Source organism: Dendrobates tinctorius, unplaced genomic scaffold, assembly GCF_039654945.1.
Source record: "Dendrobates tinctorius isolate UK_male_01 unplaced genomic scaffold, ASM3965494v1 ptg000036l, whole genome shotgun sequence".
NCBI lineage: Eukaryota > Metazoa > Chordata > Amphibia > Anura > Dendrobatidae > Dendrobates > Dendrobates tinctorius.
In genome coordinates, this window is record NW_027361704.1 from 23,006,625 (window position 1) to 23,032,740 (window position 26,116).

Consider the following 26,116-nt stretch of genomic DNA (forward strand, 5'->3'; position numbering starts at 1 on the left):
TGGGTATACCTTGGCAGTGGTAGAGCGGCTTAGCATGCATTTTTTACAAAAAAAAAGTATCAACTAAATACTCTGTTTTGCTATCTTTTTACTAGCACTTGCTGTTTATTGTTGACTTTTTTTACAGCGGAGTATATTTTCACATTTATTGTATTTTGTTTCTGTGCTCCAGACTCTTGGTGGTGTGAACACTGTCTTACCGACTTGTTCACTGTGTGTGCGCATGGCCCTTGCATTTGTATTCTATTGGTTTCTTGCTTCTGCAAGTTTTTGGGAGGTCTCCACCCCTCTCATGTAGGCCATACACATATAAAGCCGTCTCACAAAGCATGTCCACATCAGACAATACCTCTGTGAACCCTGCTCATATAGGTACTGTTCACATGGTCAGGTTTTAAATACATTGGATAGGACTGCTCTGATGGGTATACCTTGGCGTTGGTAGAGCGGCTTAGCATACATTTTTTGCAAAAAAACGTAAATACCCTGTTTTGCTATCATCTTTTTACTAGCACTTGCTGTTTATTATTGAAAATTTTTTACAACAGAGTATTTTTTTCCCTTTTTATTGTGTTTCTCTGTGTTCCAGTCTCTTGGTGGTGTGAATACTGTCTTACCGACTTGTTCACGGTGTGTGCATGGCCCATGCAGTTGTAATCTTCTCTAATAATTTTCAGCTTTGCCCACACCTGGTTGTCTAATGATTAGATGGAGACCTGGAGAGGCCTACAAGCCACAGTGTCTTGCACCCAGTGTGAAATTTGGTGGAGGATCAGTGATGATCTGGTGAGTCCTCAGCAAGGCTGGAATTGGGCAGGTTAATCTTTGCGAAGGACATATGAATCAAGCCACATACAAGGTTATCCTGGAAAAACAGTTGATTCCTTCTGCTCAATGTTCCCCAACCCAGGACTGGTTTTTCCAGCAGGACAATGCGCCATGCTACACAGCTAAGTCAATCAATGTGTGGATGAAGGACCACCACATCAAATCCCTGTTAAGGCCAGCCCTATCTCCAGACCTGAACCCCATTGAAAACCTCTGGAATGTAATAAAGAGGAAGATGGATAGTCACAACCATCAAACAAAAGAACTGCTTAAATGTTTGTACCAGGAGTGACATAAGGTCACCCAAAAGCAGTGTGAAAGACTGGTAGAAAGCATGCCAAGATGCATGAAAGTGGTGATTAAAAATCATTGTTATTCCACAAAATACTGATTTCTGAACTCTTCCTGAGTTAAAACATTAGTATTGTTGTTTCTAAATGATTAAATGATTATGAACTTGTTTTCTTAGCATTATTTGAGGTCTGCAAGCACTGCATATTTTTGTTCTTTTGACCATTTCCCATTTTCAGAAAATAAATACAAAATTTAGTGATTGGAAATTTGAAGACATGTCAGTAGTTTTTAGAATAAAAGCAATTTACATTTTACTCAAAAATATACCTATAAAGAGAAAAGTCAGACAAACTGAAAATTTTGCAGTGGTCTCTTAATTTTTACCAGAGCTGTATATCTAAAAGGGTGTCCTCTAGCAAAGAAACTTATCAATATGAAGGGTGATACCCTGAAGATTGGGAGAGGTTAGATTGCTGGAGCCTGCACTGATCAGTAGAACGATAAACTTTCATTCCCATTAAAATGAGGTGCATATTTGATTGCTGCTCCCTTCAGTTCCTACGGGACTACAGAGCACTGCGCTGAGCTTTTTATGGAAGCCCCTTAAACAATGAATGTAGCAGCAGTCGTGCATTCAAATTGACATGCCATTCTGAAACCAAGATAAGACTATCCTGTGAGGGATAAAAGTTCAAGTTTACTCTTTAGTTCGGTGTGGGTCTTTGCAGTCAGACTCCCACTGAGCAATAAGTGACCACCAATACTATGTTTTCACCTTTTCACCAATGAACACCGTAACGCAAAACAAAATGCAATTGTACATCACAGATATGGTGTGGGAGCAGTACAATTTCTGAAGTCCCTGGTATTTTCCATCACTGTTGCACTATAACAGGGATGTGGCTAAGCAGGTATTTGCAAATAGCTGTGGCATGGGAACCTACAGGCAATTCTACCTGTGGGTTCTAGGCACCCCAGTCCAACACCACTTGTATCGATGTAAACACTATAGTTTGACCTTGCAATCAAATTTCTGTACCCCTTGTTAGTCTACCAATTTTACGTTAGGACAGATGTAAGTGACTACAGGATTAGACTATATGGGGGTTTGTAGTCACATACCATAATGTTCAGATTTCTGTTCACATTCAGTCTCCAACCATCATACTTTTCTGTTTTTATTACACATGTATAATTGAATGCTTATCGGAATTGGTTTTTTATTAAGCACATTCCACAGTACAAAGCATTTGATAAACAATATATTTACAGTTTCAATAAGCTATTCATACACATATGCTCAAATAAAGGATAAACACAGAACTAAAAAAAAAATTCCCAGTGCTTCTAATTAAATAGTATTCATGTACATATGTCCAGTAATTGTTAGCAAAATAATATCAAGAGCGCAGCCAGTACGTTAGTGTATTTCAGAATTTCTATGGGAATGAAATTTCACCTGCAAGTTACACTAAATAAAGTTACCAATATATTTTTTTAGACAACATGTTTTAGGGGGACACATGTATATTTCATACAAGCTTTATACACATCATCAAATGAGCAGTAATTTCGGGTACATAGAATAAGCAACTTGTGCTCACTGCTAAGTATTGTACAGAAATATAGGGTGACTGGACGACACTGCCATCACTGTTAGCTAGGATGTCGCTACCTGTTCCAGATGGATCCAAATGGAAAGTAACAATTACAGATTTCATTAACTGGAAATGCAAGAAAAACACACAAAAAGCAGTTACCTATACATCGCTAAATTCTGAGCAAATGTGTTGCTGCTTCTGGGTGTTTGTAAGGTTTGAAAATTAAGCAAATGTAGCTCTCAGCAAGTAAGAAGGAAATCCAAATCTCTTCACCTTCAAGTGCATCGGCTCCAGCTATTCAAGGCCAGCTATGTTACACACTTATTCCATAAGTGTTGCTGTGTGAAATCGCTCATCTCTTTGCTTTAGAAATAATCCAATATCCCACACTGCCCTCTCCTAGTCTACTGAACCGTCTGATTTCATATGGATCTCTACCTGGAAGTCCATAGTGGATGACTATGCTGATGAGAACAGGGTGGTAAAGATAGGTGCTCACAGCAGAGCTGCGTCTGGCTTAATGTAGCATTATTTCTGGAGACCTTTTGGTAATAGACAGACGTTTATTACAATACCCGGGTTAGGCCACATTCACACGTTCAGTATTTTACATCAGTATTTGTAAAAACAAAACAAAACAAAGTGGGTGATAAATCCAGAAGTGGTGCCGTGTTTCAATTACTTTTCCTCCGACTGTCCCTCTCCTGGTTTTGGCTTACAAATACTGATGTAAAATACCGACCAAATACTGAATGTATGAACGTGGTCTAACAGGTGAAAACTAATCACTTCCAAAGAGGAGCTTCACTTTAAAGGGAATCTGTCACCTCATTTTTGGCCTATAAGCTGCAGCCACAGCCATCAGGGGCTTATCTACAGCATTTTGTAATGCTGTAGATAAGCCCCCGATGTAACCTGAAAGATAAGAAAAATGAGTTAGATTATACTCACCGGGTGTCCGGTCCGGTCTGATGGGTGTTGCGGTCCGGTACCTCCCATCTTCTAGCAATGACGTCCTCTTTCTTACTTCTGCTGCGGCTCCTGCGCAGGTGTACTATATCTGTCCTGTTGAGGGCAGAGCAGAGTACTGCAGAGCGCAGGCGCTGGAAAAGGTCAGAGAGGTCCGGCGCCTGCGTGCTGCAGTACTTTACTCTGCCCTCAACAGGGCAGATATAGTACGCCTGCGCAGGAGCCGCAGCAGAAGTAAGGAGGAGGATGTCATCGCTAGAAGATGGGAGGCACCGGACCGCAACACCAATCGGACCGGATCCCCGGCTGAGTATAATCCAACTTTTTTTCTTATCTTTCAGGTTACATCGGGGGCTTATCTACAGCATTACAGAATGCTGTAGATGAGCCCCTGATGGCGGTGGCCGCAGCTTATAGGCCAAAAATGAGGTGACAGATTCCCTTTAAGCACTTTTTTTTTTCGTTTCTACACTATGAGAATACTGAATACACAATGTAGCTACAACTGAAATCCTTATAAATGAGTTCTATAATTCACTCAACATTTCTTGTGCATTTAATATAAAGAAAGATCATCCAACTTGCTTTACTTTTCACGTAACAGTTGAGAGCCCCGATTCCAAAAATAACAATGTAAATGGCAGACGTTATTGTAAATTTCAATGTTAGGCTAGTTTAAGCACTGACAACCTTCACACACAGAACGCGGTCACAGATTGGGGCTATTTACATCGGGGGACCACAGGAATCAGACTGTACACATTTGTTCCATGACAACTGCAGTACATCGCTGACTGCTGAAGTCACGCTGTTCAATAGGTCGGAGATTTACACATTAATGTCATATTAATATTCTATTCACATCCGAACAAACTTTTTACATTTTAATCAAATATAAACAGAATTACCAAGAAAAAGCCAAGTTATAGTCAAAAGCGAACATATCCAATGTCATTAGAGCAACCTGAAGACCAAGTGCATCTCACAATATAACTGCAACTTAAAAGAAAAACCGGGAAAAGGAAAATTAACACGTTAACTTTGGCACAAATCAAAACACAACTTTCAAAATGTGATGGAGTTCCATATTAAAACCTGTACCACCCGAATACTGACTAATTTACAGGGGTCTTCCTGGCTACGGGTTGTGTGTCATAATGGAGCTGAGCTCCATTGAAGTGAATGGTTCAAAGCTACAAAACCAGATGTTAACTGCAAACAGAAATGCAGATTTTGGAAGAAAGCAGCCATGTTTTTCTAATCTTAGACAACCCCTTTATATATTTTTTTTTGTAAAGTGCACCTTTCAAACAAATTTATCAATGGATCATATATTACCTTATTATACAAGAGAAAAAAGAGGACTAAAAATCTTTAGAAATCTCACCTGGAATGATTAAACCCCTTTGCCCAGGAAAAAGAAAACGTGTTTTTTTTTTTTTATAGATCGTTAACATTGTAATGAGATCTCTCAAACGACAAATTCCTTTTGTACCATAGATGAAAGAGGTGCTAGTAGTTAGAGCCGCTTGTGATATGTAGGTATTTATTTGAGTGATGGATCAGAAATGTCCAATATGGAAACTGAAGTTCTAACATCACAATGTAGGAGAGACACAAAGTAACGCAATAGTCCAGAAATGCAGAAACATTTTTTGACTTTTTTTCCAGTTTACATAACAGGTTCAACTTTTAGAATACAGAACTTTTAAAGCTTGTTCTCTGGGTTACATTAAAGCAACAGAGTACGCAGCTTATTTTTCCACTAGTGTTGCATGGCTAATCCTTTAACTTTGTTGTGTCAATTCACAAAAAAAGAAAAAAAAAAAAAAGATGAGATGCTACAAAACAAACAAGATCGATGTACATGAGTGAAAGTATTCCAACAGGGCAACAATTGGCATATACAGTTAGATTTCCGACCACATGCATGCTAAACAAAGAATTTTTTGTCTTTTAAAGTTGAAAAAATGAAGCACAAAGAACATTTGGATATGTTTGGCACCCAAAATATATTGGGAAACATTCTCCTTCAGAGTCACTAAGTGCAAAACAAATGAGGTTGCATCCTTTTGTACTTATTCCCCTCGGCAAATGTTCAGTTCTTATAGAAAATTTACATTTCAGCTTTGGATTCTAGATGCAAATTATTGAACAGAACAGATACGCATCTATTGAAGTGGCTTGTAACTTCATAGTAATAAGAATGAGAGACAATATAATTTAAACTTTCCTTATAAGTGGCACCAGTAACAATTTCCAATAATTACTAGTACATTAGCTTCTCGCAGTATCCACATATCCAGTACAGTAGTTCAGAATAGATTATCCCTAAAACAAAAAAAATGCAATAAAAATTAGAATTACATATTTACTGTATTCTTTGCTCGCAAACAGAGAATAGGTTTGTGCTTCAAATGTAGAGAAGTTTACAGAAACACAAAAATGCTTAAAATAGATGCAGTCGGGTGAAAATACTCCAGCTATGAGAAACAAAACATTAATGAAAACAAAGCCACACAGCTAGCAGCACATCATGTAATGTTCTCTATTAATCAAAATGTACACTTTTTAAGTTATGAGAATATATTTTGGATGTATATATCTTCTGTACATGTGTTTTGCAGAACGTAGAGGCCTAATTCTTTATTGTACAGGAAGTAGAGCCCTGCACATTCACAGTTGTAATAGAGAGTCTGCAGTATACTGCCTGGGAACAGGACTCTGTACATTACAGGAGTATCGTCAAGTATGGAAGCTACCAGGGGTCCGACTGCAGGGACTCCTACAGACGCGGGAGGTTACTCATGTGCACTGCTGCTCTATTCATTCTCAATGGGATTGCTGTAGATAGCCAAGTGCTGCGCTCAATGGGTCTTAGGGTACCGTTACACATAGCGACGCTCCAGCGATCCCGACAACGATACGACCTGGTGAGGATTGCTGGTACGTCGCTACATGGTTGCTAGTAAGCTGTCAAACAGGCAGATCTACTGAACGACGCAGCAACGATACGTCGATTCGCATAACGACCTCGGCGGTCGTTGGGACTTTGTCACACAGCAGCTATTCTGACGACTCAGACCTCGCTATGCGTGCTTCAGCGTTGCCTTTTCCACGCCCTTCTGCTCCGATTGGTGGCCACTACTGCGCTATCACTACGCGGTTTGCTTCAGCGTCCCCGTCTGAGTTGCTAGTGCGCTATTTATTCGTGGATCCAGTCACTGACACGGGGACACGCGATTATTATAACTGTACATGTTAAATGTTATGATTGCATATAATTGATAGCTGACCTATAAAAGGAAACGCTACAAAGATCCTAATTTAAGACCACCAATCGGAGCTGAGGGGGCATTGAAAAGACAAAGCAAAATCACGCCTGCGTCCCTGAGTTCTGAGCCGCCAACGAGGTCTCTCATCGTTATGGCGTCAAACACAGCGATGCATGCTGGCCAGCGGGACATCGACGAACAAAAAATGGCTAGGACATTCGAGCACGATCAGCGATATCGCAGCGGGGGGGGACCTTCACCGCTATGTGTCACACGTGGTGAGATGGCTGGCGACGTTGCTGTTGCGTCACAAAACCTGTGACGTTTCAGCGATCTCGCTATGTGTGAAGTACCCCTAAGGCATTACAATAAAAATGAATGGAGCAGAGGTGCGCATGATTGACACCCTCCCCCCCCGATTGTTGGGATCAGTGGGAGTTCCAGTGATCGTGAAGTTAACCCCTATGCTGTTGATAGGCAATAACTTCCAAACTTGTGAATACCCCTTTAATACATCGTGTTTTAGATGGTTAGAGGAAACATGATAACCACATTATACAAATACAGCATTAGAACAAGCTAATACATTGCAGATTCCTTCTGCTACCTATTGGTAGAATAGTATATCAGCTGTTTTTTTAATTATATTTAAGATCTTTGACAAATTAAAATTAAACAGATGTCAAAACACAACAGTTAGAAAGATGGGCAGCGTTGGGCTTTGTTGACATGCTGCGTTTTTTCATCAGGCAAAACCCTGTTCTCTTGGCAGTAAGGAAGCGGCTTATAAAAAGCAGATTTTGCGGTGTTTTGGTACAGATTCAAAGTGTCATTTTTCTACAGTTGTGTAATAAAGATCGTTTCATTCTCCAAAAACGCACGATTGTGTTTTTGCACTCACTCATTGCCTCATATGGGTGATAAAATGCTGCAAAACTTGACGTTCTGACCCCTTTCCGACATCAGGCGTAATAGTACGTCGATGTTGGACTCCCTCCCTTTGATGTGAGCTTCGGCGCTGAGCCCACATCTTTCCCAACACGTCAGTTGTTTTGAACGGGTGACATATGCCCGCAATAGCCGCAGATGGAATTGCAATCCACCCGCAGCTATTAACTAGTTAAATGCCGCTGTCAAACTGACAGCAGCATTTAGCAAGCGCTTCCAGCAGTCGTGCCGGAAATATGCAAACCGGTGACCCCCGTCACGTGATCGCGGGTCACCAGTGTGTCGGCGTGACAACACGAAGACTCCTGGAGATGGAAACCTCATGGTTGTTAGTACCGGCTTGCTGTGAGCGCCACCCAGTGGTCAGCGCTCATAGCAAGTCAGTAATTCAGCCACATAGAGGCGAACTGATCATCACCTTTATGTAGCTGAGCCGATCGAGTTGTGGCAGCTTCTAGTCTCCCATGGAGACTATTGAAGCATGCCAAAAGTAAAAAGAAAATGTTTTTAAAAATATAAAAAAAAAAATATAAAAGTTCAATTCACCCCCTTTTTACAATAAAACAAAAAGAAAATCAAACCTACACATATTTGGTATCAACGCGTTAAGAATCGCCCAATCTAGCAATAAAAAACAGATTAACCTGATCGCTAAACGGCGTAGCGAGAATAAACATCAAAACGCCAGAATTATGTTTTTTTGGTTGCCGCGACATTGCATTAAAATGCAAAAATGCAATAACGGGTGATCAAAAGAACGTATCTGCACCAAAATGGTATCATTAAAAACGTAGACTCGGGGCGCAAAAAATAAGCCTCAGGCAACCCAAGATCACGAATAATGGAGACGCTACGGGTATTGGAAAAGCATGCTTTTTTTTTTTTTTACAAAGTTTGTAATTTTTTTTCACCACTTAGATAAAAAAGATCCTAGACATGTTTGGTGTCTATGAACTCGTAATGACCTGGAGAATCATAATGGCAGGTCAGTTTTAACATTTAGTGAACCTAGTAATAAAAAACAAAAACAAAAAAACAAGTGTGGGATTGCACTTTTCTTTTTTTTACAGTTTCACCACACTTGGAATTTTTTTTCCTGTTTTCTAGTACATGATATCGTAAAACCAATGGAGTCGTTCAAAAGTACAACTCGCCCTGCAAAAAACAAGCCCTCACATGGCCATATTGACGGAAAAGTATAAAAGTTATGGCTATGGGAAGAAGGGGAGCAAAAAACAAACGCAAAATTGAAAACAGCTCCAGGGTTTTAAGGGTTAAATTGAAAAAATGCTGCAGTTTTCCAATTCAGTCAGGCATAAAAATCTGAAGCATGTGCATGCTTTTACTTTGCATTTTAAAAAATGCTGAAAAAAATAAGGCTGCAAAAACACAATGTTTGAACATAGCCCTAGTCATCTACTTTAAGTACGTTGCTTCACAATTTAATTACATGGACATTTGACAGTTCAGACAACAGTAAAAACAGAGTTCGGCTGGAGAGAGCAATGTGTTGTGGGGGCTCAGATAACTGCAGCCTAAGTATAGACCCAGCCATAGTATTGGAAGCAGCTAAGTATGTGAATGGAATAAACATGATATGATGGAACTTGAAACTGACACAAATTAGAAAATTAAATATTTTTAGTTACTGAACTTTCTACCATGTTTTTTTTTTACATGGATACATATCTATAGCGTGGTTAAACAGCCCACTTCTTACATTAACATGCTAAACATTTACAATCTGCATCGCTGGTTAATGGATGCTGAGAATGCGGTCTGCAGAGTGTGAATGAGAGGCCCTGAAAACTCACTGTACTGCTACTATAAGACACTACACTATGTACTCGCTCGTATGACGCCACACTTCAAACTCTGCAGGGAACGCAACTCTTTATCCAACATTAATAATAACATAGAAAATCACCTGGTAAGGAAAAAGTGCATGATGCTATCTGGAGATGTAGGTATATGTCCTAGATGGAGAGCGGGTTTCATTTGGAGCATTTGTAGGAACATTTAAAAAATCCCAGATCAAAATTGTATCATCGTGGGAGCTGCTAATGATTTGGAATTCATCAAACTGGAGCCGAAATACACGTCCTGAATGTTCCTGAAAAGAATTAAAATAAAGCTCAAATACAATAAAAAGTTTACAATGAAAAGCTGTGGTCAAGAATTACACGTGAATCTAACACAAAAGTGCAACACAAGTGCATACAGATTTATGGTGTAGAGTGCAGTATCCCTAGACTGCGAGTATGGCGTAGATACCGGGCTGATAAAGGGATTGGAATAAGTAGCATCTGGTTGATAAAAGTAAAGATCTGTACTCTAGAAAAAATAAACAAAAGTGCATTGATGGATAATAAAAATTCCAATTCCACAATATATATTTTAACATGATCACTAAACAAAAATGGAAACTATCCCCCAAAACAGCTGAATTGTGTTTTACTGATATTAAAAACCGTTGGCTCACCATACAGAAAACAAGCTCTCTCACAGCTCAAATTGACACACTGATGGAAAAATAAAAAACAATAAAGAAGTTCGAGGTCTCAGAAAATGGTGACTTTTTTTTAAAAAACTTGTGAATGTTTGACAGTTATAATCATACTGACCAATAGAATCATGATTCAAAGTCATTTTACCACAGAATGAACACTGTAAAAACAAACCCCCAAAAAACATGGCAGAATTGCATTTACTTTTTTCTTAATTTCACGTTACAGGGTCCCTTCCTCAGGTAGGGTGACGCCACGGCACGGTGTCCACGGAGAGCAGAGCCGGGTGAATCACAGGTTTCTCGGTGGCAGCGGCCATCTTACTGAGGCTGCGCGTGCGCAGATTGAGATCGCGGAGGCCAATTTCCTGAAGCCGAGTGCGCAGATTGAGTGCTCGGCTTCAGGAAAATGGCCGCCGCAATCTCCATCTGCGCACACGCGGCCTCCCGCGGCCATTTTCCTGAAGCCCTGGGAAGTGGAGAACTTGATCTGTGTACGCTTGGCCTCAGGAAGATGACTGCCGCCACCGAGAAACCCGTGATTAACCCAGCTCTGCTCGCCTTGGACACCGGGCCGCAGCGTCACCTCATCTGAGGAAGGGACCCTGCCCAGGTACACGCCATACCGTCCACCACGCCTCAGCATCACGGCACCTCGGCCGCAACCCCCCATGGACACCAGGCCGTGGCGTCGCCACATTTCTGGCATCCAAAGGAGGGACCCTGCTAAGGTGCACTCCCCACAGCCCACACCGATCATCAGCATCGCCTACACTGGACCCGGGGACTGCAGCATTGCCCCACTTCTCTTATCCTGAGGAAGGGACCATGCCTTCTGTGAACCTGCTGTACCACCGCCAGCCCCTCACGTAAGATACCTTAAATTTGGACAATAGGACGGACCCCCATCTAATAAAAAATCTTTTTTTCTGCTTTTTTCCCCACCCCAAAAATCGGGGTGCGTCTTATAGTTTGAAAAATATGGTAGATTACAAATTAACCCCTTCATGACCCAGCCTATTTTGACCTTAATGACCTGGCAATTTTTTGCAATTCTGAGGTAATAACTCAGGAACGATTCAACGCATCCTAGTGATTCTGAGAATGTTTTTTTGTGACATATTGGGCTTCATGTTAGTGGTAAATTTAGGTCGATAATTTTTGCGTTTATTTGTGAAAAAAATGGAAATTTGGTGAAAATTTCGCAATTTTCAAATTTTGAATTTTTATTCTGTTAAACCAGAGAGGCATGTGACACAAAATAGTTACTAAATAACATTTCCCACATGTCTACTTTACATCAGCACAATTTTGGAAACAAAATTTTTTTTCTGTTAGGGAGTTATAAGGGTTAAAAGTTGACCAGCGATTTCTCATTTTTACAACAAAACTTACAAAACCATTTTTTTTAGGGACCACCTCACATTTGAAGTCACTTTGAGGGGTCTATATGGCAGAAAATACCCAAAAGTGACACCATTCTAAAAACTGCACCCCTCAAGCTACTCAAAACTACATTTAAGAAGATTATTAACCCTTCAGGTGCTCCACAGGAACTAAAGCAATGTGGAAGGAAAAAATGGACATTTTAATTTTTCCAACAAAAATTTTCTTTTTAGCATCAATTTTTTCATTTTCACGTGGGTAACAGGATAAAATCGAAAATAAAATTTGTTGGGAAATTTCTCCTGAGTACACGGATACCTCATATGTGGTCATAAACAACTGTTTGGGCGCACGGCAGGGCTCAGAAGGGAAGGAGCGCCATTTGACTTTTTGAATGGAAAATATGCTGGAATATTTAGCGGTTGCCATGTCGCGTTTGGAGAGCCCCTGTGCGCCTAAACTTTGGAGCTCCCCCCACAAATGACCCCATTTTGGAAACTAGACCCCCTAAGGAGCTTATCTAGATGTGTAGTGAGCAATCTGAACCCCCAAGTGCTTCACAGAAGTTTATAACGCAGAACCGTGAAAATAAAAAATATTTTTCTTCCCCTCAAAAAATGATTTTTAGCCCTCTATTTTTTATTTTCACAAGGGTAATAAGATAAATTGGACCCCAAAAGTTGTTGTCCAGTTTGTCCTGAGTACGCTGGTACCCCATAAGTTGGGGGGGGGGGAACCACTGTTTAGGCACACGTTGGGGCTCTGAAGGGAAGTAGTGACATTTTGAAATGTCGACTTGATGGAATGGTTTGCGGGCGTCATGTTACGCTTGCAGAGCCCCTGATGTACCTAAACAGTGGAAACCCCCCACAAATGACCCCATTTTGGAAACTAGACCACCCAAGTGCTTCACAGAAGTGTATAACGCAGAACCGTGAAAATAAAAAATATTTTTTCCCCCTCAAAAAATGATTTTTAGCCCACTATTTTTTATTTTCACAAGGGTAACAGGATAAATTGGACCCCAAAAGTTGTTGTTCAGTTTGTCCTGAGTACGCTGTTGTGTGGTACGCTAGCTGTGTGGTGAGCACGTTGAACCCCCAAATGCTTCACAGAAGTTTATAACGCAGAGCCGTGAAAATAAATAATTTTTTCTCCACAAAAATTATTTTTTTAGCCCCCAATTTTTAATTTTCCCAAGGGTAACAGGAGAAATTAGACCCACAAAGTTCTTGTGCAATTTTTCCTGAGTACACTGATACCCCATATGTGGGGGTAAACCACTGTTTGGGCACACGTCGGGGCTCGGAATGGAGGCAGCACTGTTCGACTTTTTGAACGCAAGATTGGCTGGAATAAATGGTGGCGCCATGTCGTGTTTGGAGACCCCCTGATGTGCCTAAACAGTGGAAACCCCTCAATTCTATCTCCAACCCTAACCCCAACACACCCCTAACCCTAATCACAAACCTAACCCTAATCCCAAAAAACCCTAACCCCAACCCTAACCCCAGACCTATTTCTAACTCTAACCCTAATCGAAAAATAAAAATATTTTATTATTTGTCCCTATGGGGAGTGATAACGGGTGCGGTGATTTCCTTTTTTTTTATTTTGATCACTGTGAGAGTTTATCACAGTGATCAAAATAAAAAAAAAATGAATCTGCCGCCGGGCGCACTGCGCATGCGCCCGCCATTTTCCAAGATGGCGGCACCCATGGACCGGGACGGCCGGATGGCCGGAAACCGGGACGGCCAGAGGGGGTTAGTGAGTATCATGGGGGGGGGGATCGGAAGGTGGGGGGGGAGCGGAGGGAAGGGGGCAGATTGTGACAGTCGGTGGCAGGGGGGGGGGGTTAACTTAGTGTCTCCAGCCATGTCCGATGCTATTTCAGCATCGGCCATGGCTGGATTGTAATATTTCATCAATTTTCATTGATGAAATATTACTATCGCTCTGATTGGCTGTTAAAAGTGAAACGCCAATCAGGGCGATCGTAGCCACGTGGGGGCGAAGCCATGCCCCCTGTGGTGAAGAACAAAGCCCCCTGTATCTGCGGGTCGGGTGACCTTTCATTGACTCCGGACACCCGACCCGCAGGGGGGCTTTGAAGTCATGACACAGGGTATGCGTCATGGGTCGGATTGGCACCGACTTTCATGATGCATACGCTGTGTCACAGGTCGTGAAGGGGTTAATACTTTCTGCATCCTGACTTTTGGTCTCCTTTGTGGACTATTGGACTGTTATTTCTCTGATGTTGGTGTCTTTAGTTTGGTCTCCCTTATATTATTTATAGTTATTATTGTATACTTTATGATAAAGTAACCATTCAAAAAATAATCTATTTTATACTTTGTCGATGTTCTCCTATTTCTTCGTTTGGGCACAGTTGTTGAGGGGTTACATAGGTTGAAAAAAAGACCTTGGTACATCAAGTTCAACCCCTCTCCACCAATTGTACATATTTTGACACTGAATTGACTATAACCCACAATGTTATATGTAATGATGAAGTCATCCAGCCCTTTTTTAAAGCTGTTATAGTGTCTGCCATTACTACCTCTTGTGGTCGGCATTCCATCCTGACTGCTCTAACTGTAAAGAACCCTTTCCTATTTAGCTGCCGGAATTGCCTTTCTTCCACCCATAATGAGTGCCCCCTTTTCCTGAATATGGTCTTTGGAAGAAACAAGTCATGTGCCAGCCCTATGCACGGACCACACATTTTTGTATATTAATGGTTAAATGGGTTAATCTGGAAATTTCTTTTGTCATTTATACATACCACCAAAGTACGCAAACATAATGTGCTGGCAGGTGCTCGTGGATCCAAGGCAGCTTGCAGGTCCCAAACCTTTATTTTTCTAGAAAAAGGTAAAAGGAGATTTGATTTCACCCGAAAGAATAATTGCTTATGAAAAAAAAGTTGCACAAACATTTGCTGTAACATATATAATTACTTAAAATATGGCTATATTTGGTAAATGAAAACCTAAGGCAGCTATTATTACATTCTGTTAAGGAATGTTGTGGTCCCCTCTTTGAATTGATTACGCTGGGGCTTTAACAAATGCAAGTTATCCCTTATTCATACACAGTTTTTGGATCAGAGGCAGGGAGTAGCTTCCAAGATGGACGTGCGTGTCAGCCTTTCTTTTATAAGTGCAGCCCTGCTCTATGTAGCAGAGGCAATCAGACAACTGCAGCTTCAAGTCTGCCATGGAGACTATTGAAGCAAGTAAAAAGTAAAAATAAATGCTTTTAAAAATATTGACAAAATATAAAAGTTCAAATCACCCCCCTTTTGCCCCATTCAAAAAAAAAAATCAAACACATTTGATATTGCCACATTCAGAATCGCCAGATCTATCAATATATAAAAATAATTAACCCAATTGGTAAACGGCGTTGCAAGAAAAAAATTGAAATGCTAGAATTACTTTATTTGGTCACTGCAACATTACAATAAAATGCAATAACGGGCAATCAAAAGATCGTATCTTCACCAAAATGGTATAAAAAAAGTCAGATCGGTGCACAAAAAATAAGCCTTCACCCAACCAGACATCACGAAAAGTGGAAACATTACGGGTCTCAGAAAATGGCAAAAACAGAAGAGACCAGCGGGTGCTGTGACATTTCCCACACAGACATTTTCAAGCTGTAATCTAAATACCGTATATACTGGCGTACAAGACGAGATTCTCAGCCCATTTTTGGGGGCTGAAAGCCCCCCCCCCTTCGGCTTAGACGCAAGTCATAAGCACTGGGGTCGGTGGGGGGAGTCAGATCATATTGCCCCCCCCCCCCCCCCCCCGGTGCATCTCTGCAGCCCCCTGCTTGTCTCACGGTCTCCACCTCCTGCCATCAGCGGTCACGTGGTACCGCTCATTAAAGAGGAGTATGTCTGTTTTTTCTTTTTTTTTCTTAATTTGCAGCAGCAGCATGTGGGGATTATTCTATGGAGCATCTTATGGGAGCCTATTCTATGGAGCATCTTATGGAGGCCTATTCTATGGAGCATCTTATGGGGGCCTATTCTATGAAGCATCTTATGGGGGCCTATTCTATGGAGCATCTTATGGAGGCCTATTCTATGGAGCATCTTATGGGGGCCTATTCTATGAAGCATCTTATGGGGGCCTATTCTATGAAGCATCTTATGGGACAGCATATTCTATGGAGCTATAACCTTTATGGAGCAGCATATGGGGCATATTCTATGGAGCATTTTATGGGGCAGCATATGGGGCATAATCTATGGAGAATCTTATGGGGCCATAACCTTTATGGAGCAGCATATGGGGCGTATTATTCTATGGAGCATCTTATGGGGTGTATTATTCTATGGAGCATATTATGGGGCCATTATTAACCTTTGTGCAGCATTATATGGGGTGCATTTTGTATGGAGCATCTTATGGGGCCATCATGAACTGTATGGAGCATTATATGGGGCTCCTGATTCAATATGGATATTTAACCTACTGTCGTCTCAATTAATTTTACTTTTATTGGTACCTATTTTTATTTTTGAAATTTACCAGTAGCTGCTGCATTTTCCACCCTAGGCTTATACGCGAGTCAATAAGTTTTCCCAGTTTTTTGTGGCAAAATTAGGGGGGGTCGGCTTACACTCGGGTCGGCTTATACAAGAGTTTATACAGTAGCTCAATTCCATAACATTGCTTCTAGTGCTCTGTGTGAGGTCGGGTTTATTTTTTTTTTTTTTCACGGACAAATATTACAGTTGTGTGAACATAACCTGACAATACTTGCTGCAATAAAGCTTATTGTAGCACGTAATAGCTGTTGATCAAGCAATAAATTAGGAACATAGGAAAAAAGTTTTCTCCCACCTCTACTCCATATGCAGAGATCCACATCACATATGGGGCAGCAGCTGACAGGAGGGGGTGGGAATCCTAACTGCAGTCTATGGAGTGGATGTGATAAGCCACAGATCACAGGGGGAGCACTATGGGGGACTTAACCCTTACCTCTCCTGCACAGGACATACAACAGCACAAGCTGGGAAAAAAGAGGGAGGTATGGGTTAACTCTCACATACAAAAGGTGAGGACTCCAGTCCTCTGGCTGTGAGTGTCAGTGGGCCACACAGGAACACTCATGGGGTTGGATGTGGCCCTTGGGCTGCAGTTTGCCCAGGCCTGGATTAGTGAGGAAACCCTTAATCTTCATAAGTGGGAAGTTAGGGAATTAGAAAACATCAATACATATCTCACAAGCATCCCTCATCAGTAACCTTTGAGAACATTAGATACGCAAAACCAGTCAGAATGACACTACTTTCTGATGTGTATATATTGCCTGTATACCCTATCTTTAGGGGGTTTTACAACCCTATAAGTATATTAGATAAGCGTCCGCTTCTTCCTTTTTACATAGTTATATAGGTTGAAAAAAAAGACCTAGGTCCATCAAGTTCAACCGTCCTCCATCAATTGTACATTTCATCACTAAATTATCTATAACCCACAATGTTGTGTACTGAGGAAGTCATCCAGCCCTTTTTGAAGAGCTGTTATAGTGTCTGCCATTACTACCTCTCTTGTGGTTGGAATTCCACAGTCTGACTGCTCTAACTGTAAAGAACCCTTTCCTATTTAGCTGCTGGAATCGTCTTTCATCCACCCGTAATGAATGCCCGCTGGTCTTTAGTATGGTCTCTGGAAGGAACAAGTCATGTGCCAGTCCTTTGTATTGACCTCGCATATATTTATATATATGAATGGTTAAATGGGTTAACCTGGAAAAATTGTACAGGCGCGGCCGGCGCCATTTTTAGAGATTTTTTTCCTTCGGAATAAATTTATATCAGCAAATAAAATTAAATGCTGCTGTGCCGGCGTCTGCTGGCTGAATGTGATTTTTTTCAATACATATTACATTCAGTATGTAAAATAGGGGGCAGGTCAGTGACAGATCAGTGACCTGTCATAAGCCATCAGTATGAATAGCTAAGCAGAGCATCACATGAAGACCCCCACAAAAGACCGCCCCACAAGCCTGCCCTGAAGCACGAGAATCTCATTAACTGAAAACCTCAAATAAAGACTAAACAACCCCAAGACGGATTTTATGTAGGTTACTCAGCACAATCCTGCTGACAGGTTCTTTTTAAGCTCTTTCCTTAATTTGTTGAAATCAGCTTTCCTAACGTTCCAGGTTTTTGCATTTTCCTTTTTGAGTGTTTGATTGGAAATTACATTGAAACTAACCATATTATGATCACTGTTTCCCAAATGCTGTGACCTGTAGATCTGAAATTCTGTCTATTTGACCGGACCAGATCCAGCAGATTACCTCTCCTGGTCGGTTCATCAGAGGTAATTGTCCGGTACTGCGGATAAGAAATTGTAGCTTTTAGCACACCCAGAAGATTCTATGTCCCATTGAATGTCTGGATAGATAAAATCCCCCATAAATAAGGACCTTATTATTATATGCTGCCTTTTAATTTGTTGCAGCATTTCTTCCTCTACTAGTTCAGTTATATTAGGAGGCCTGTAGCAAACTACAATTAGCAGCTTTCCATTAGGTTTTAAGTTGAATTTTACAAAAATACACACCCCTCCATTTGTATCTTTCCTGTCCTTTCTAAATGTAGTTAAATACTTTAAATTTGTTATCCAGCCATAGGTTTCATCCGGCCAGGTTTCTATAATGCCCACCACATCATATTCTGTGACTGACATGAGTCTCCAGTTCATTCATTTTGTTTGCGAGGTTTCTTGCATTTGCCATCAGACATATAATACCATTAGCACATTTGTTATGCCTACTCAGCTCTATATTTTTCTTGCATATCCCAGCCCCCCTAGATCTTCACTGAACCCTATTGTCTCACTTTTTACTCTATCCCCTTTTCAGCACATCTACCCTTCCTCACCCCAGATCCTAGTTTAACAGCTCCTCCACCCGTCTGACCATTTTTTCCCTAAACACAGCTGCACCCTCCCCATTGAGGTGTAGCCCGTCCCTACCGTAGAGCCTGTAGTCGACAGAGAAATCAGCCCAGTTCTCTATGAACCCAAACAATTCTTTCCTGCACCAATTTTGAAGCCAGTTATTTATTTCCCAAGCTCCCGCTGTCTTTCTAGTGATGCTTGTGGCACCGGCAGTATTTCTGAAACAACCACCTTCAGCTTCTCTCCCAGCTCCCTGTAATCATTTTTAAGGACCTTCCACCTCCCTCTAACTTTGTCATTGGTACCGATGTATACAAAGACCGCTGGGATTGTCCCAGTCCCACCCAGCAACCGTCAATCCGATCCGCAATATGTGGAATCCGAGCACCCGGCAAACAACACACTATTCGGCATTCAAGGTCTCGGTGACAGATGATCCTGTCTGTCCGCCTAATTATAGAGTCCCCTAAAACCAACATGTCTGGTCTTTGCTGCACTTTTATTTCCCTTCTTGCTACAGCAGTCGTTTTCCTAGTTGCTAGGAGCAACATCCTGCTGTAATGATCCGAGTCCTGGGCCTGCATTCCTAATATTAGCCAAATAGGCATATTTACTAGGTTGTGCCAGATCACTACTGAGCTGCCGGGCACTTTTCCCCCCTACCCCTTCTTGTAACGTTATCCAGCTATGTACTTCTGGCTCCTGATCTTCCCCACCTCCACATCACTGGCCCCAGCCAGTGCATGCTCAGTGAGCTCTACACTTCTCTCCATGTTTGCAATGATCCCATGTGTTGCAAGCTGCACATTTAGAGACATTATCTGGGCTTCCAATCATGTAACATACGGATATCAAGAGCAGATACATTCACCCTCAAACAGCTATTCAAGGTATAAACTATGTTCCAAATTATTATGCAAAAAGAGTTTAGGAGTGATAAGGTTAGAATTTTTTTGTTTGTCATTTACACTCATTGATGGTGATGTGTGTCAGGGCTCTTTATATCACTGAAAGCAATTGCAGATATCTGCAAATTAGTTTGGCAGGTGTGTCCAAATAAAGGCAATACTACTTAAGAAGGCTGTTCCACATTACTAAGCAGCCTACATTTTTTGCCAAAATGGGAAAGAAAAAGGATGTGTCGGCTGCAGAGAAGCAACAAATTGTGGAGTATTTAGGTTAAGGCATGACTACAATCAACATTGCCAAGACACTTCATCGTGATCATCGCACAATCAAGAAGTATGTAGCCGATTCCCAGCACACACGTGTGCATGCTGAAAAGGAAAAATTGAGGACTCTTTCCAACAGGCAATTGCGTCAGGTTAAAAGAGCAGCTGCAAAAATGCCTTGTCATAGCAGCAGACAAGTTTTTGAAGCTGCTGGTGCCTCCAACGTCCCCCGAACAACAAGATGCAGGGTCCTTCAGAGGTTTGCAGCTGTGCGTAAGCCATCCTGTCGACCACCTCTATCCACTGCACAAGCAGAAACGGCTCCAGTGGGCCAAACGATACATGAAGACTGACTTCCAAACTGTTTTGTTCACCGATGAGTGCCGTGCAACGCTCGATGGTCCAGACGGATGGAGTGGAGGATGGCTGGTTGATGGACACCCCATGAAAACACGGCTAAGGCGCCAACAAGGAGGAGGTGGAGTAATGTTTTGGGCTGGAATCATGGGGAGAGAGATTGTCGGCCCCTTTAGGATCCCTGAAGGGGTAAAGATGAACTCCATAATCTATGTGGAGTTTATAAAACAGCACTTCCTGCCATGGTTCAAGAGGAAGAACCGTGCTTTCCGCAGCAAGATCATTTTCATGCATGATAATGCACCGTCTCATGCTGCAAATAACACATCTGCATCTCTGGCTGCTACGGGCATAAAAGAGGACAAACTTATGGTGTGGCCACCATCTTCCCCTGACCTCAACCCCATTGAGAACCTCTGGAGCTCATCAAAAGGAGTGTCTATGATGGCGGGAGGCAGTTCACATCTAAGCAACAGCTCTGGGAGGGTATTCTGTCCACATGAAAAACAATTGAAGCACAAACCATCCAAAAACTGACAAATTCAATGGACGAGAGTGTTCAGAAGCTTCTTTCGAACAAGGGGTCCTATGTGCAAATGTAACATCACCTAGAATAAAGGTTTGACTTGAAAACTGTTTGATTTCATTTTGTAATAAGCTGATAATGCTTATAATTTCACAATTGACCATTTTTTTGGTCAAAATAAAAATAAAAAGGTTAACTCTGCTGTGCATAATAATTTGGAACATGCATTTTGAGTGTTTCTTATTTTTAAAAATATACTGTTTTCATAGGCAGTTTGTTCAAAAACATTGCAATTATACTAGAATATTAGATGACTGGAAAATAACACTGACTGCAATTCATATAGGTAATTTAGAGAAAATATGAGGAAATATTTTTTGCATAATAATTTGGAACACAGTGTACATAGATCCCACAAGATGCACACGTGGTAGCATTGTCCATGGAGCACATGTTCAGTGGGGATAAACAGTACAGAAAAAAGAAAAACAATGGAAAATACCAGAGTATGCCCTTATGTTAAACTATGATATTGTGCTTAACTATGAACTTATCTACCCCCTCTGCACTTTAATACCGCATTTTCTGCTCTATGCAACCTTGTTAGACACGTTAAAGTGAACCTGTCAGCAGTAAACTACAGGCAGTGTCAGGTCGGTGCTTTTATACTGATTACAATGATACCTGGGTTGATGAAACCCATCTTGTAGTTGTTGTTTAATCTTTATTTCCAGTTTTCAGTTAATGAGATTCTCGTGCTTTTGGGCGGCCTGTGGGGGGGGGGGGGGGTGTCTTCATGTGATCCTCTGCTTACATTTTCATTTGTACAGCTTATGACAGGTCACTGATCCCTCAGTGACCTGCCCCCTATTTCACATATTGCATTTAATATGGTTTAAAAAAAAAAAAAAAAAAAAAAAAAAAAAATCAGGCAGGCACCTGCACTGTAGCATTATACGGTGAATAATATGCACATTTTCATTTTATTTACTTTGATTTAAAAAAAAAAAAAAAAAAAAAAGAAATATTATACCAAAACGGCGCTGGCAGCTGTGCCTGTGCTATAGAAAAAAAAAAAATTAGGCTCCATCAAGATGGCTGCGCCTTCACAATAGCATCGTTTCAATAGCTGCTACTGCGCAGGTGCCGTCTTGATGGAGCCTAATTTTTTTTGTCTACCAACATGGTGTTGGCTCCTGCGCAGTAGAATCTATTGCGTTTCAATAGATGCTACTGCGCAGGTGCCATCTTGATGGAGTCTAATTTTTTTTTTTTCCCAGCAGTACGTGATTGATTCTACTGCGGAGGCATGACCACGGCGCCGTTTTGATTAAGGTAATTTTTTTTCCTTAAATTTAAATAACCAAATAAAAAGGAAAAAAATGTATATTCTAGATCTTATGCTCCAGCATGATGAATGTAATTTTTTTCCCCAAAAACTAAGGTATACAGTATGTAAATAGGGTGAAGGTCAGTGAAGGATCTGTCATAAGGCATCAGTATGAATATCTAAGCAGAGCACCACAAAGATACCACCCCCCCGTGCGGACAACCCGAAAGCACAAGAATCTCATTAACTGAAAACTGCATATAGTAAACAACCACAAGACGGATTTTATCAACGCAGGTGTCATTATAATCAGCACCGACCTGACACTGTCTGTAGGTTACTGTGAACCATCATGCTGACAGGTTCGCTTTAAACAAAGGTGCCGCTTTCTCGCCTCATCTGTTTGCTTGGACTAGGGAGATGAAAATTTTTGTATTTCAGACAACTAAAACAACTCCAGTCCTCAAGGCCCACCAACAGATCAGGTTTTCCTTTGAATTGCACAGGTGAAGCAATTATCACCTGAGCAACACTAAGGAAATCCTGAAAACATGATCTGTTGGTGGGCCTTGAGGAATGGAGTTGGGGAACCCTGAACTAGAGGACATGTCAGCTCCTGTATTTTCCAGGCCCATTGTGGACACATGAGAAACTGACATATGACATTCCAGGACATTTTACATACATATCTCCTTTGAGAAGATCACTTCCCAATGCAGGTTTCACTATTAAAAGTGTTTATAACCTTTTATAACCATCTCAGAACAGGAACATTTTATTAAACACATCCAGTTGTGGAAATTATTATTCCAAGATCTATTCATTAAAATGTACTACGTTCAAAGGACAACACATTTAAGTTAACAAATGAGACATGACATTTTGTCCAGAATAACTACCCTAGGATGAGGTCATTGCATGCCAAAGAGAGTCCAAAGAAGTCAGTCTTAAAAAAAAAAAAAAAAACACAACATGTAATAATCTTTGATAAATCTGTTCATCTTTTACAGTGTGAGATTGTGTGATATTGAATTATTTCCATTGCTAAAAGGGAGTCTAATAATATGACTAACGACAATTTTCTAACATCTACAGATTTGAAGGCTTTTATTTTAACCACTATGGTGCTCATCAATTAACAGCAATTTGAAAAAAAAAATCCTTTTACGGTGTAATGCTCACACTATGTACTGTCATACTTACCCATCATATGCTCCACTGACTATCCTCTTGTTGTCAAATCTTATACAGCGGACAAGTTCTTCATGGCCTTCTAGAACTCGTAAGCATGCTCCACATTCTATATCCCATAATCTGTTATTGTGAAACAAAAATACACAATTTTACAAAGAATAACATTTGCAGTATAGATTGCATAAAGAGAAAAAGATAATTACGGGGAATTTGTCACTAAGGGTACCGTCACATTTAGCGATGCACCAGCGATCCCGACCACGATACGACCCGGTCAGGATCGCTGGTGCATCACTTAATGGTCGCCAGTGAGCTGCCAAACAGGCAGATCTCTCAGCGATGCAGCAGCGGTCGGCGGTCGTTACTTACCTGTCAGATACGGCAATGAAGACGTCCTCCTGCCCACGTCCACGCGTCGCTCGTCGGCGCCAGCAGGAAGCGGCCGACGAGAAACGGCCCAGGACTTTCTCGCACGATCAGCGATAGACAGCAGGGGAGCCGGTCGGAGGTAAGTATCACACATAGCGATATCGCTAGCAATATCGCTGCTGCGTCACAAAATCGGTGACGCTTATGCGATATCGCTAGCGATCTCACTTAGTGTGACAGGGCCTTAAGACAACCCTATTAAGTCATTTATATGGGCATGTAGGACAAAATGATACCTTGCTTGATTCCATAGAAAGCCACACTTATTAATATGCAAATAAGTTGTTAAGATCTTCGGGCCATAGATCTCCTTGAGAATCTACCTCCAGGGCTTGTTTTAAATGAAAGGAGGAGAGGTTATCAGTCTAAGAAATGTAATGACTTAAGGCCCCTTTACATTTAGCGATGCACCAGCAATCTCGACCACGACATGACCCGGTCAGGATCGCTGATGCATCGCTAAATGGTTGCTAGTGAGCTGCCAAACAGGCAGATCTCACTAGCGATGCCTCAGCGGTCGTACTCACCTTTCAGACGCGGCGAAGGTGTCCATCTTCCGCCTCCGTCCATGGCTCGCTCGTCGGCGCCAGCAGGAAGCAGACGACGAAATGGACCAGGCCAATCTCGCGCGATCAGCGATAACCAGCGGGGGAGCCAGTTGGAGGCAAGTATCACATGTAGCGATATCGCTAGCAATATCGCTGCTGCGTCACAAAATCGGTGCAGTCCGGTCCAATTGGTGTCGCCGGTCCAGGTCCGGCGCCTCCCAACTTCTTGCGATGCCGCCCTCCTGCTTGCTTCCTCACTCCCAACATCACACTCCTGCGCAGGCGTACTTCTTTGTCCTGTTGACGGAAGAGCAAAGTACTGCAGTGCGCAGGCTCTGGGCCTCTCTGACCTTTCCCGGCGCCTGCACACTGCAGTACTTTGCTGCACATAACATTTGCAGAACCTTTGAAGGGTCTATATGAAAGAAGATACCCAAAAATGACACCATTCTAAAAACTGCACCACTCAAGGTGCTCAAAACCACATTCAAGAGGTTTATTAACCCTTCAGGTGCTCCACAGGAATGTTTTGAAGAAAAAAAAACATGGATTTTTGTGATAAACTCACGGTAAAATCCTTTTCTCCGAGACGCTCATTGGGGGGTCACAGATACTGTGGGTGTATGCTTCTGCCGCTTGGAGGCTGACACTAAGTGAAAAAAAGAGGTTAGCTCCTCCTCCGCCGTATACACCCTCGCCCCCATTGCGGGCAGAAATCAGTTTGGTGCCAAAGCAGTAGGAGGACAACAAAATCAGCCTTAATACAGGTACCACATGTCCAGAAAAAGACCACCCTCATATCACATAAATAAATGTGCATTAATTAAACAAAACAGAAGCCAACTTGGCCATCAGGGTGGGTGCTGTGTCCCCCAATGAGCGTCTCGGAGAAAAGGATTTTACGGAGAGTTTATCACAAAAATCCATGTTTCTCTTTCGCCTCATTGGGGGACACAGATACTGTGGGACGTCCTAAAGCAGTCCCTGGGTGGGAGATTGACTCACCAATCCAAGCTACACACACCTCCGCCACTGCTGCTTGGAGAATCCTTCTACCCAGGCTCGCATCCGCTGAGGCCTGAGTATGGATATTATAATGTTTGGCAAATGTGTGCAGACTGGACCAGGTTGCTGCCTTGCAAACCTGTTTCGTCGAAGCCAAGTGCTGAAGCACCCAAGAGGCGCCCACTGCCCGAGTAGAATGCGCTCTGATCCCTGCTGGAATTGGCACGCCTCCAATGTGGTAGGACTCCTGAATAGTCAAATGAATCCATCTGGCTATGGTCGATTTCGATGCAGCGAGTCCCTTCCTGCGCCCTTCGGGGAGCACGAACAGCGTATCCGCCTGACGAAAAGGTGCCGTCCTCGACACGTACCTCCGGAGGGCTCTTACCACATCTAACGTGTGAAGAGCCTTTTCCATACGGGTATACCGTTGCTGGACAAAAAGAGGGCAAGACAACATCCTCATTAATGTGAATTGAGGAAACGACCTTCGGCAGAAACGGAGGGGCTGGTCTGAGCACCACCTTATCCTTATGGAAAATGAGAAACGGGGCTCGGCCGGACAGGGCCACCAGCTCAGAGACCCGCCTGATGGAAGTTATGGCCACTAGGAACCCCCTTTCCAGGAAAGGTACCGCAAAGAGACATCTTGTAGTGGTTCAAAAGGAGGTTCCTGCAGAACACTTAGGACCAGGTTAAGGTACCAGGAGTCCATAGGCGCCTTATAGGGAAGTACCAAGTGGGAGACTCCCTGGATGAAAGTCTTCGCCTGCAAATTGGTAGCAATTTTGTGCTGGAACAGGACGGACA

General features: G+C 42.0%; 1 protein-coding gene across 3 annotated transcripts in view; it reads right to left on the bottom strand.

The window, feature by feature from the left end:
* Nucleotides 1–5,221: 5,221 nt before the first annotated feature.
* The window catches only part of FBXW11 (F-box and WD repeat domain containing 11), a 108,116-nt gene continuing 87,221 nt past the window's right edge, over nucleotides 5,222–26,116 (bottom strand). For 2 of the 3 annotated variants that reach the window (XM_073573750.1, XM_073573749.1), the window contains 4 exons: nucleotides 23,334–23,444; nucleotides 14,599–14,677; nucleotides 9,843–10,028; nucleotides 5,222–6,023 (listed from right to left, as the gene is read on the bottom strand). In XM_073573750.1, the coding sequence (XP_073429851.1) occupies nucleotides 9,867–10,028; nucleotides 14,599–14,677; nucleotides 23,334–23,444 (352 nt within the window). In that variant the 3' untranslated portion in view covers nucleotides 5,222–6,023; nucleotides 9,843–9,866. Of the gene's footprint in view, nucleotides 6,024–9,842; nucleotides 10,029–14,598; nucleotides 14,678–23,015; nucleotides 23,077–23,333; nucleotides 23,445–26,116 lie in introns of those variants that run through there. The other variant, XM_073573751.1, reaches the window with a different exon arrangement.